The sequence below is a fragment of the Abramis brama genome (assembly GCF_963993115.1).
Source record: "Abramis brama genome assembly, chromosome: 4".
In the NCBI taxonomy this organism is placed as follows: domain Eukaryota; kingdom Metazoa; phylum Chordata; class Actinopteri; order Cypriniformes; family Leuciscidae; genus Abramis; species Abramis brama.
In genome coordinates, this window is record NC_139966.1 from 47,761,653 (window position 1) to 47,775,373 (window position 13,721).

General features: G+C 37.2%; 1 protein-coding gene across 1 annotated transcript in view; it reads left to right on the forward strand.

Moving 5' to 3' along the window:
* The first annotated feature begins 729 nt into the window (after nt 1–729).
* Nucleotides 730–13,721, forward strand: part of net1 (neuroepithelial cell transforming 1) — a 30,541-nt gene continuing 17,549 nt past the window's right edge. Inside the window, exons 1-2 of the mRNA XM_084110929.1 lie at nt 730–981; nt 9,929–9,995. Coding sequence (XP_083967055.1) covers nt 860–981; nt 9,929–9,995 — 189 coding nt within the window. The 5' untranslated portion in view covers nt 730–859. The remainder of the gene's footprint in view (nt 982–9,928; nt 9,996–13,721) is intronic.

Below are 13,721 nucleotides of genomic sequence, written 5' to 3' on the forward strand. Positions count from 1 at the left end.
ACTGACTCATAGTTACAAAAGGCTTATTCATTGGGAACTGTCAAGCTTTTCTTTGTGCATCTACAATGCTTGAACTGTTTTGTTTTTTAATTACTCACACGAATAGGCATCATTAGTTTGAAATAAACAAGCTTAACGTTTTCAGCTCTAATGAGGTCTGGATATTGTCAAGGGTAAAACTGTAAAGACTGGCCCTCAACACCTAAGAAACAATTTAGACCTTACAAACTGACGTCATTTACACCTGATCTGTCTTCAAACTCAGTTAGGACAGCTCATGTTGCCATTTTTATTCAGATTTCTTGAAATATTTTAGAAATAAGGGTTTGTTGTGTTGAGTAATAACGGCTTTAGTGCATGAACAGCAGTGTTCCCTGTTTCTGTTACAATATTGTATGTTTATCTTTATTAGGAATATTGAATAGACATGATTACAATAATATAAAATCATCCAATAACATAAAATCGCCTGAGGGGCGATTTTACACCGTTTTGCTTTAAAATGCAAATATCGTTTTTAGGTACTGATTAGTTTCATTAAAATGCAAGAAACTGTGGTTTGTTGTTGGTAAATATAGATGGAACTTAAGAAATAGTAGAATAAAAAATTATAAACTAATAAAAATAAGAACACGAGACAGCAGGCGCGCAAATGTTTCGTCACTAGTCGCCTTAAATCCCTCCCCTATGCTCACTTGTGATTGGCCGCGATTTCAGATTTCCGCCATATTCAAAATCCGTCCTATCCGTTGATTATCACTTCCCCCTCTCTATTCACCCCTCGAATTAACTCATTTTGATTGCGTTACGTTTTGTATATACAATTTACAGTAGCGTATTCCAGGTCAACTTATTTCAAATGGAGGAAACCGACGGATCTCCAGTGGCGATGACAGAGCCGGTGAACGAAAGACCGAAGAGGAACAAGAGAAAGTCGTCGATGGTGGATATGGACGCGTCCCCAGAGCGCAATTTCAAACGGTCAGGATCATATTAGATACTTTGTTGTTCTTGTTATTCATTATTACTTTATAGTTCGCACTATTGTGTTCTGCGTATTCCTTTGCAAATTATCCCACTGTGCAATTGTGCGAACTGTAATGAATGTGGTTATAGAGAACTGTAACTTATTTATTTGCATTTCAACTGTTTTATCTATGCATTATAAACAATATCTAAGGAGTTATCCTTTAATATACGACTGAACAGGTGAATATAGATCAATGAGTTTGTTGTGTTTTCAAAGTGAGAAAAACTTCCGCAATAGCAGCTATGTCGACACACAAAAACAAAGCATGACAGCAGGAGAGCTAGATTACTACAACGTTTTATCCTAACACACGGTGGCGCTCATGTCGCACAAAATAAGAGCGATGTTCAAGCCACTACATTAGAAATACAGCTCAACCCTACTAATAGTTTTTTTTTTTTTAAAGCGCACTCTATTTTAAGATTACTAGATAAAGAAAGCGGCAGTATTTTCAGTCCTCCTCACGGGCGCGGTCAATTGACATCACTTTATCAGCTGTGTAATGCAATTGACTAACTTAGCCTAACTACAATTTTACTATTTTTACAAAGCATATACAAGTAGATCCAAGCAAACCCAACAATAAAATAATTTGATAACACAATATAAAGTAAAAAAATAATAATAATACTCTGTGCAACTTTAATAGTATCCAAAGATATTTTTTTCAATAGCCAGCCTATATTTGATTAAAAGGTTCAAATGAATGATTATCAAATCCTGGTGCATGGCAATTTTACCGACATTATATTGAGGACAACTGATAATGTGTCCAAGGTTCTCTGTATAAATAGATCATACCAAATATATACAATATATTTCACAAACCCTGAGAAAGCACACGGGGATGGAAAGCATCAAAATGTGCTTTTATCACAGACTAAAATAACAACAGTTTATTTTGGCAAAATGTCCGATTTCTTTCTCTCATGCCTTTTGACTGATTGGAACAAGTCTTTGTGACCCAAATTGCCTCCTACAATACAAAATACAACCTAAATGGCATGGAAATTATCATTTTAAATTTTTTGGAAAATGTGAGCACTGCTTGCCACGATGATGCAAAGGCATTAGTATTTGGAGGATATGATGTAAATGGTTTTTAGAATGTTGCTATGTAGTTGCCAGGGTGGTTATGAAAACATAAATCAAGATAAAATTATTATTGTCGCATTATCAATCCAGCATACCCCTTTTTTTGTTCATATTAAAATGTCTTTAATATGAAATATGAGCCTCTTGTGAAGTATTATTTTTAATATTTTTTTGCCAAAATAAGGTGGTGTGAGCATTACTGAAAGGCGCCCTTGCGCAGAAAGTCCAAATATGCCTTACAGATGCAGATTACATGACGTGCAGCCTTGAAATACCTTTGCAGCGATATTCTGTTAACAAACATCCAGACGCTGCTGAGAGCGATGTTAAGATGAGTAAATATGTGCTGCGCTCTTTCCTCAATAATAAAATAAAAATGACAGCGGTAATATAAAATATAAATATAAAACGTCAGTAAAGAAAGCATCTGATCATAACGGTGTGGATGTGTTTGCACACGCTCTGCAATTCACCTGCATCTTGTCAACAGATAGTTTGAATATAAAGAATGCTTGAGATTATAGACTATATAGATCTGGCTATGAGTTTGAATTAATCTCTTTTCTTTGCATGACACATTGACATTAACTCTTTCAGCATCATCCTAAATAGCTCTTTCGGCATTATCCTGAACATTGTATAAGCATTAATTTCATGTGTTATTGAATGGTAGAGAGGCTCTCGGGAACGCGTGTAAACATCACATTACAAACATCACACCTAGCAACCTAGGAAGTCAGGGAAGGTCTCGTTTTTTAAGCTGGTTACACATTGTCAATACAAAAAGCGGTTAAAGGGATACTCCACCATTTTTTCATATTAAACTGTTATTCCCTTAACTAAGACGAGTTGATACATACCTCTCTCGTCTCAGTGCGTGCACTCAATCGCTCTGGCGCGCGGCGACACTTTGATAGCACAGCTAGCCCAGTTCATTCATTAGGGACCAAACAGAGATGAAGTTAGAAGCGACCAAACACCTCCACGTTTTCCCTATTTAAATACAGTTACACGAGTAGTTACACGACCAAGTATGGCGACACAAAATAAAAGTGGCGCTTTTCTAAGCGGGTAAAAAGGATAACTATAATGTATGGCGGAATAGCACTTGAAGTTGGAAGCACTTCGACTCGGCGCAGTAAAGTCACGTTGGTTCTAATGACAGAAGTGAGAGGGAGAGGATTTTTCAAGTGTGACTTTTTACTGCGCCGAGTCAAAGTGCTTCCAACTTCAAGTGCTATTCCGCCATACATTATAGTTATCCTTTTTACCCGCTTAGAAAAGCGCCACTTTTATTTTGTGTCGCCATACTTGGTCGTGTAACTACTCGTGTAACTATGTAGCCCTCAAACCGTATTCACTTTATAGCCCTTAATTCTGTAATTGTGGACAAATGTGGGCACAGAGGACTCAGATGTGATCCTATTTTTTATTTATTATAAATGTTATATCACTGTCTTCGATAAAATTTTGTCTATCCATTTATGGTGTGTTTTTTTATTTTGGGGGTATTTTTGAATTTATTTACTTCAAAAAGTACCATATTTTCTATGTAAATTATGCTTATTTTTTTTGAGTGTGAGTTTTTGCCATGATGAGAATGTTGTACAGGATCAGCCCTTCATTTGTGTGTATGTTAGATATGCATTGTATTGGATCTATTGATTTATTTTTACAAAAAAACAAGAAGAATGCTCTAAATTACAGTTTTTCCCATTCATTTCTATGGGTGCCCATTTTTGACCCAAATACAAGATTAAGGAGTTTTTTTTTTCCACCCACTTAACATTGTAGAATTGAGTCAACAAAAATTGTGTGTGTTCAGGAGGCAAACTTAGGAAAATTAGCCAAGTCTTGTACCGCTCAGATCAAGGGAATTATTTTTTTAAAATAAATCAAAATTATTTTGCCCACATTTGTCCAGAATTCGGTTTTAGGGTTAAATAGGGAAAACTTGGAGGTGTTTGGTCGCTTCTAACTTCATCTCTGTTTGGTCCCTAATGAATGAACTGGGCTAAGCTGTGCTATCAAAGTGTCGCCGCGCGCCAGAGCGATTGAGTGCACGCACTGAGACGAGAGAGGTGTATCATCTCGTCTTAGTTAAGGGAATAACATAGTTTAATATGAAAAAACGGTGGAGTATCCCTTTAACGCATGAGAATTCTCACATATAGCCCCTGCTTTTACAGTGAAACGTTGATACAGTGAAAATGATTCAATGATGCAAACAGTTCATTTCGGCTGTACAGCAGCTCTAAAAGAAAATATTGTCATTGTTCAGCTGAAGTCTGTTCAATGTTGAGTCAGTTCCGTTGTAAAGACCAGCATCAATTATAAATGATTTAATTTAATCTGTAAAGCAGTTCTGCAGAAAACAGTGATGTCACTGTCCAGCTCAGTTCAGTTCTCGTTCAATAGTGTCAGTGCAATCAAATAAACAATATTGTTGAATTAAGTGTTACACTGTTAAAAGTTATGATCTCAGTTTTTATCAAAATAACTGATTATGATTTTTGCCATAATTAATTGATTTAGTAATACTTACCTTATTATATATGAATGAGCAAAAAAAAAGAAAAGCTCATGACCTGAAAAGCCCACCATAGGTTTTGATGTGGTGTTATGTCACAGAAAAGTGGAACAGACCTTTATTAAATGTCTTGTTTTTGGCCTTGTTTTTTCTCTCTCTCTCCCAGTAATCCACAAAGAATTAGTCAACAATATCTTGCTTCATTTCTTACGCACTGAAAAAACCGATATAGCTGAGATAAGGGCACGACGTCACCGTTTCACACATAGTGGGATGTCGTAGGTGTTTAAGGCAACCGCTATCCAATTTCAGATTATCTTTTCTCCGAGCCGTTTTGACACTCAAGCCCTTTGCGTGGCCTTTTACAGGTTTGTTATATATGATGTCTCATATTTGACAGTGAAAACCCCAACAAAGAGAGCTTTTGAAGCCGTATTAGAATGATCTCGATGAGTAAGTGACATATCATTCCTCCAAGGCCTCTCCTTTGTTTGCTACGTAAAGCATGGTGAAACCAAACCTACTTATCTTAACCGGAGTCCTTTCAAGTGTTTTCCCACCTTAACGTCTGTGGGTTTTCTTTCTCACTGACAGAAGGAAAAAACACCTGAAACCAATGTTGGCCATTCTCTTAAAACTATTGGATTGTATAGTACACTGTGACTACTTAGGACCGCCAAAATTCGGAATAAAAGCATGCAGGAAGTGTAGTTATGTTTATATAAATTCCTACTCGCATCAAATAATCAAAATTGCCAGCGTATCAATGACGTCACCTTGTGAATAGACCAAGTTCCATCTTACACGTTCCCACACTCGTATCGGATGAGCTGACACTTGAAAGCGGTAATAGTAATGTAATGTTCTTTCGAAGTTCTTAAAACAGGACAAGCCTCATTTTTGGTGTATTTGTGATTCTGTCACATTGCCTATGTGTGTTAGAGTGGTGTGTGTGTTGATGTAACCATGGGGTGTGTGCACTATTTGTTCCGTTTTTGTCATGCCAATGTCCAGCGTTTCACACAACACCTCGGCATTCCAGACATGTTTTAGAAGCAATGCGCACTCACAGGATCCCTACTCAGTTCCTGAAGCTCCCAAACAGCACAGATTTTTGGATGTCTCCCTTATCAGATACACCTGCTTCAGGCCTTGGAGTCTCTGCTATTGAGCTGAAGAGTTGAATAGAATAAGGTATTTGATTATGGAGAGTTGAGGGCTTCCAGGAACAGGCTTGGGAACCACTGCCTTAGGCATTTTACACAATATAGCTACAGGTCATGGGTGTGTTTTGTTCTGCCTTACAGCCATTACCACAACTATTCAGATCACATTTTTTCTTTAAAAGACAATTTGTTCATTTGAAGGATTCAGTCTTCTCAGCATTTGTATGTAAACTAAATACTGTGATCAATCCATATTTAGGACAATAATATATAAGCACTGCCCGATGGCCCAGGCCAGCGTAAGAAGTGCTCAGGACAGTTGACTGAACTGTCACTTGCCCGATCAGGCTAGTGCTGCATCGTCACAAAAGTTTATCATTTGCACGTGTTTTTAAGCCTTGCCAATATAAATATTCAAGTGCAAGAAGGCGCAAAAGAGAACTCAATTCGGTTCTCTCTGTGTGAGAAGTTCTGTGCGCAACACACATCCAGAAAGCCGCCTCTCAGGCCATCCTTAAAAATATTCTTGTTTGCCGTAACCCGACCGACCCTGTCAATTTAGTACCGACCCAATTATTATTATTTTTTCCCCTTTTAGTCCGACCGACTTGCCGGTTGTAAAATGCGTTAAGACCGACCGATTTTTTTTTTTTAACTCTTCAAACAACTAATACAAATGCAATAAAATAATATTAGTTATTAAGTATTGTGAATATAAATTGCCTAGACCTACATACAAACATAAGCTACGTTCTTTCTTTTAAATAAAAACCCGTGGCGCGTCATCTATGATTATGTTTACACCATTGGTTAACGCATGTCACACTACGGCCTGTAGGCTAAGTTCGCTTCGTTTCATTCACTGTCAATGGTTCGCTTTGGTAATGATGGCTGCGGCTTTACTCTAAAGATTATTTCATTTTTATATGTTGTTGAATATGGTTTATTAAAAAATAAACATATGAGAGCGTGTTATAGGCTATATGTCATGTTTTAGTCAGATATGACGACGCTACTGCAACACGTATCGCCGCAGATGAGAAGCTGAGCATCAACGTGCTATCGCAAATCAAAGTGAAAGTAAGTCGCAGACGCTTAACACACAATCATCTTCATTAAATGTAAAGAAACGAAATGATCTTACCAGGGCTGTTTCCGCTTTCTCTTATTGCGGGCTTTGATTCAGAAATTTTAGCTGATGATCAATAAAATAATGCATCTCATAACTGTTGCTTTCGGTGACGTGCACTCCATTAAATCTGCATATAGCGGGAATTGAAGATCGGATTTATATCCGCAATAAAAACACACAAAAAACAACAACACATTTGTATATGTAACCAGGTGTAAATGGAATCGTTTTTATAAATCAGATTGCAGTCCGATCTGAGAAAACGCATGAAGTGGCCTGGTGTGAACAGCCCCTAGACATCGGTGAAAAATGTTCTATGCAGTGTTATTTTACATTTGATTATTCAATTTCTGTACCTGAAAATCTGAAAAGTACCGTTTATCTACTGACCAGTAGAAAAAATTATTAGCATTGAGCCCTGTAATACTATTTTTAAATATATGGATCTGGAAATTATGAATTTTAAGGTAATGAATTTAGCTGTTTTACATGCAAGCACAAACAGTGCGTGACAAGAGGTTGTGTGGTATGAATTTTATGACTTCACAGCATGTCCCAAAATTGGCATGTTACTTTGCTGCACACCCAAGTATGTACTTTCCTACAAGTACAGTGTTTTTTATTTTTGTATCCGTTTAACTTATATGCCGTCTCTACTCGTTATGGTCTATTCCTCATCAGGTCTGCGTGGAATGGAGGACACTCCATCATGGGATTGGCAGCGTCATTTGACCTACAGATTTAGGCTCCTGTTGTCTTTAGCAGACAAGACCACCCACAGTAGAGTCTTTTTCTAGTGGACACTGATATAGATGCTGTACTCCGTTAACATGCATTACACTCTGACTAGTCAGATAATCTCACACTGAGGATCACCCAGCTTCTTAATATTCTGCTCACTGCTTTTCTTACATTGCACGGTTGTTTCAAAACATCCTTCTGTACAATACACCATTACACAATATTCAATTAAGTTAAATAAGTCACATTTAATAATAATAATTTTTTTATTTATATAGCGACTTTCCAATACCCCCAATGTCGCTTTACAAAGGAACAGAACCAAAACTATTTGAACAAGTATTTCCGTGAGAACCAGCTTCTCTCACTTCACAATTACATTCTTTAGATTTATTTTACTCTAATTACCTTTGTTCTCATATGCCACCTGCACTCATTCCCAAGTGACAGAAATATTAGACAACTGACGTAGTAGTATAGAAAGATGGGGGATGCCTGAAGAAACCACATCAGACCGAATAAGAGGAGTTTGCTGAAACATACACATGCCTACACCTCTACCAGGATCGCAACCAGATAACAGTTGTCTTCATATCACAATGAATCATCACTAAATCAATGGGGAACAAAATGAAGTTTGCCCACACTTAATAAACACTTTAATATAATACACCCCCATATCTGTTATCTAAAAATGAATGCATGAGGATGAGTTACGGTCTGTCAGCCTCCATGGCAACTTCACTGCACATTAACTTAAATATTATTAACTTATTATTATTTTTTTTTAATATTATTAAATCTTAGCTCAAAACAAAATGTATTCAGTTTAATACAATTCTGATTGGTCAATTGCAATGCTCTGATGACAGTTAAAGTGCATAATTGACAGTTGTCCTAGAGAACTGATTTCCTATGTAGTGCTTGTTTTGTATATCACTCTGGTCTAGCTCTTATTACATATTTAAGATAAAAATGTCAATATTCCAATGTATTTACTTGCACTACTGTACCGTTCAAAAGGTCAGTACATTTAAAAAAAAAACATTTTACTCAACAAGGACACATTAAATTGATCAAAAGTGAGAGTAAAGATGTAATATATCAGTTTTCACCAAAAAAAAAAAAAAGCAGCACAGCTGTTTTCCATATTGGTAATATAAGAAATGTTTCTTGAGCACCAAATCCACATATTAGAATGATTTCTGAATGATCGTGACACTGAAGTCTGGAGTAATGATTAATTGTAATGATTCTATTTTAAATTGAAATAATATTACTGTTTTACTGTATTTTTGATCAAATAAATGAAACCTTGGTGAGCATAAGAGAATGTTCAAAAACATTTAAAAAAAACTCTTTTTGAACAGTAGTGTATTTATTTGGCAAGTAGCCATTTGAGTGTCACAGGAAGTTACTACATTTTGAATCATTGAATTATGAAAGAGCTTTTCTTTAGAATAACATACTGACACATGATTTAGGATAATTCCTCAGTCTGTTTCAACGTTGCTAAAATTAACAACCCAATGGTATTACCACATTTGCCTTCATTTCTGAGGGCCTAAATTGATTTAATCATAATCCTGTAGATTAGCTGATAATAAATGTGAGAATTTATCACAGGCTTTTTAGAAAAGATTCGGCGGGCTGTCCCATTATCATAGCTGAAAAAAACAGCGGCTCTTCTGAAAAAGGAACCCTGGGTATCTTTGCAAACATGACCTTGCTGAGACAGTTGTTACCAATCCCCAAATAAGGGCCCAGTTAACAATGAGGGGCAGTGCATTTGTGAGTAAAAGAGGACATGAAGGATAGAGACTGAAGGAGAGGGCACGTGGGTGAAAGACAACAGAAACTGAGTGTTTTAGTGTGAGTTCGAGAGATCGGGGCTTAGTGACGCTCACTCTATATCAGTTCTGCAGAAGATGATGCAGTGTCACGGGAGACAGAGCTACACCAGGCTTGGTGTGTGGTACGTACAGGATGTGTCTTTACATTTATGGGCTTTTCTTATGGGCACACTGTTGGGTTACAGGCATACTAATAGATCTACAAGGTTTGGCTGCACGTTCTTTGTCATTACTGCACAACCAGAGGTCTGGGTCTGGTTGGATGCTTTGTATTTGTCTGGTTTTCTGTATGAAGAGGGGATTATATTTTTTTATTTCAAATGGCTTTTGAAGTGTAATCGTTTTGAGAATCTTATTTATTTTATTTTTTTCTTGCTGTAGGCCATCTTTGAGACGAGGAAGTTCTTTCACCTTCCTGACACCTGGACCCCAGTGGGACTTCACGCTGGTGAGTAGTTTATGACATCCATATTTGTGAATTTAGGTGAATGAGTGATTTAAAACTGCCTCTCCCACGAATCACAAGACAGACTTGACTCTTAGTTGATTCCAATAAAGTTTGACCATTAACATGTTAATATAACACTAATTCTTATATAACATTGGGCAGGATGTAATGATTAAAAAACAGTGAAAAAATCTGCTTTTATCTGATTAATCAAGTAGTTAAATCTGTAGATTAATTGATTATCAAAAGAATCATTAGTTGCCGCCTATTTAGCTGAAATAGTAATTTTTTTAATTAGATACCATTACCAATACTTTGATACTTTTCAATATTGAATGAATTACTAACTAGCATTTCTCTTGATTCGTCCACCATCTTTGGATGAATTGTTTCACTATTCGGCTCATTGTAGTGCATTATAGGATTGCCCTAGCCTGGGTGCCAGCCCGAACCCCGCCCACAACATTTTTTGGTCGGGAAGTTCGGTCTGGACTCGATCCGTTGAGGAGTAATTATGTTTGGCTCCCAGAAGGCCGAGCCAATCAAATTGCCGGCAGGGCGGGCTTTAATCGATGATGGACAGATGAGCAACGGTAACGTAATCATCCACGTCATCAAAGAGCGCTTGGGTTGAATTCGTTTACAACAAAGATGAGTAAAAGAAAAGATGACTGCCTCTGGAGAATTTAGATTTCACACTTATAAATAAGTCAGATAGAATAAATGCATATTTGGGGTGCTGTCCGAGGAGAGGGTGGGCTCGGTATTCAGCCCGAACCCAAAGTAGCCTACTCCCCCCGTATTCCTGGCTGTGGAAGAACAAGCCGAGAGTGAGTGGGGGGATGCTGAAAACTGTCAAGGAATGTTAGGTGTAGTGGTCGACCGATATATCGGCCGATATTTGGCATTTTTGAAATATCTGCATCGGCCGATAAGTTTTTCTGATTGGCCGATGTGTTGAAAGCGGGACTTTTATTTTGACGGCGCTCCTGACTTTTATTTTGACGGGCGGCGCTGAGAACACCAGCGCCAGAAGAAAACGGCAACGGCAGCTCCTCAGATGATGTCAGATCAAACAGCGCTCACTCACATTCTCAGTCTTCATTAATTTACGATCTCTGTCAGTCATATCTAATACTTTGTTAGACAGAACTGGTAAACAAAGTAAATGGTAACTTATGCGAAGTAAGTAAAGTAAAGCGTTTGCTTTTATATTATTTGTAACAGAAAAGGCAAACAATCAGGCTAAAATACTTTCTCATTTGCCCTCAACATTCAGCAAATGCGCATCTACGTCATTTAAACAAATCTCTGAATATCTAATAAACATTTAATTTCATAAACCTTGCAGATTTAATGGAATCCAACTGTGATATCTTGTGAAGTGTGCATTACTGTCTGCGAGTGACGGTCGGTCTGTGCGAAGTGAGTGAATGCGAACAGAAGATCAGCTTCACAGGAGACGCGATCGAAAAACTTTAAATCCTTCATTTTAAAATATGCTGATATATAACCAGTTGCCAACTGTGTCATATTCATATCGTTTTCACTGTGCTGTATGTAAAATTACCGTTACCTTGTCTTTATTTGAAAAAATATGATTACCAGCACGAAATTACCAGATTACTGAGTGCCCCGTTTACATACTTTTTATTCTATTATTATTATTATTATTTTTATTTTATTCTTTTTATTATTATTTCTAAACAATTACTTTGTGAAAAATACTGTAATAGGATTGCAAATTTAAGAAGTTGCCATCTAAAGTATAAAAGCATGTTTATTTTAAAAATTTGTTTTATAATTTTTTTATAATTCATTAAATATTGATTAAAATAAATATATATAAAAATATCGGCTTTATGTCGGCCATCGGCCACCCTGCTCTCCAAGATATCGGCATCGGCAATCAAAAAACCAATATCGGTCGACCACTAGTTAGGTGAGTTAGACAGAGTGAATATATATGTGCTTCCTCTCATGCTGATAAGGGTAGACATGGTAATTGTTTGATGACAAGTTGATTGGATTGATTATTTGAACGTGCTCCTCCCGAACTTTGTTTATCATGTGTAGATTCCGCCATCGCGTATGTTATAGAAGATATCGACAGCGCATTCATTTTAAAAGAGGAACAGAGAACCGCGATCAAGGCATTTGTCGATCGGAAACATGAATGAAAAACATACGTCACATACTCTGTTGCTCTGATTGGTTGTAGGTCTATCCAATTGAGTGCAGAGGCATTTTCTTTCCTGGTTCGGTTGAAACACACCCCGTAATCACAGCCCAATGGAGCAGTATCAGACTCACATTCTGACTAGAATCTGAGTATGACGACGTCAGGCTAGGATTGCCCTCTCCACAAAGAATAGAATAGAATCTTCTTGGCTGGTTGTTTTTAACAATGTTATACTTTTAATAGCACAAGCAAATTAGACATGACAGGATTGTTCTGGTAAATTCACACTTATTTACAGTATTTCCCAAGTAGCAAAGGTGGTATATTAAATTAAACAATTTTGGCATTTATTCTTGGTTTGTTTCGTAAAAAGTTTAGACTCGCTTTATATTAAGAATGTAACTACTTTGTATTAGTATTACCTAAACCCAACCTTAAACCTAACTATACCACAAAATCTGTATTTTACCCGTATCACTCCATAAGCAGCAAAAGTGTTTTGCAATAAAACACAAGTAGTACACTGTACCTAAAAATTGATTTTTGATGTAAATACATAAGTTAAAAGACACCTAAATATAAAGTTTAATATAAAACTTTTTGTATATTGTATCACTCTGGTCTTGCTCTTCTCACATATTTGAGATTAAAATTTCAATATTCCAATGTGTTTACTTGGAATATACACAACAGATGACTTTTGTATTTTAAGTGACGTGAATGCTGTAGCCCCATTAATGGTGCTTTGCTACGGTTCATCAGTTTTCATGCCTCAAAAACTCTTGTAAAACTGCACCTAAAAGGTCATTTTTGTTCAACTTTCCATCCTTTTCTTTTGCGCAAGTGTACTTTCCCCTTGCCCTTTATGAAAATTTTGGCAGATATTGTTTTCCACTCAACCATCACATTGTCGCCAACTGATGACATTTTAATCCTCACATGGCATCAAGTGCCTCTGGTTCAGCGGATGCATCAAGTGCCTCTGGTTCAGCGGATGCACAAATTGCCACTGATAAATTCCCAAGCCCCCCCCCCCAACATAGCCCTCATTCCCACTGAATCAGTTAAGCAGTAAATACAAAGTAGTTTGTGATTGAACACAGAGTAGAGCCCGTTTAGAGCATTCCAAAGTTTATGAAGGCCAAGCGATATGCAATCCATCTCTCATCTGTAGGAAAATGGGGGGGGGGGGACTGCTTTATCACATGCCAAAACGTTCCTTTGATATGTATTTTTTTATGAATACACACACATTAGCTCATCTAGGGGGCACATGGGCCTCATTAGGCTTCCAGCTCAAGCACCATTATCTCACCTTCAAAACCCTGCAGAGGTAAAAGTATTCCTCCCTCCTTTTATTCCTGCTCAAACCCCTGGAACATGAAAGCAGAGAGTCTTTGTCATTAATGTGGAAGTAGTTCTTCTAGTTCAGGCCGTCTACATGGCCGCAGGGTGTCCGTGATGGTGCAACAACAGATGGATTATGCGGGAAGCGGCCTGCAGAGCTGTGATACTGCCGGATTTCATTTTGACAGCACGTTGTG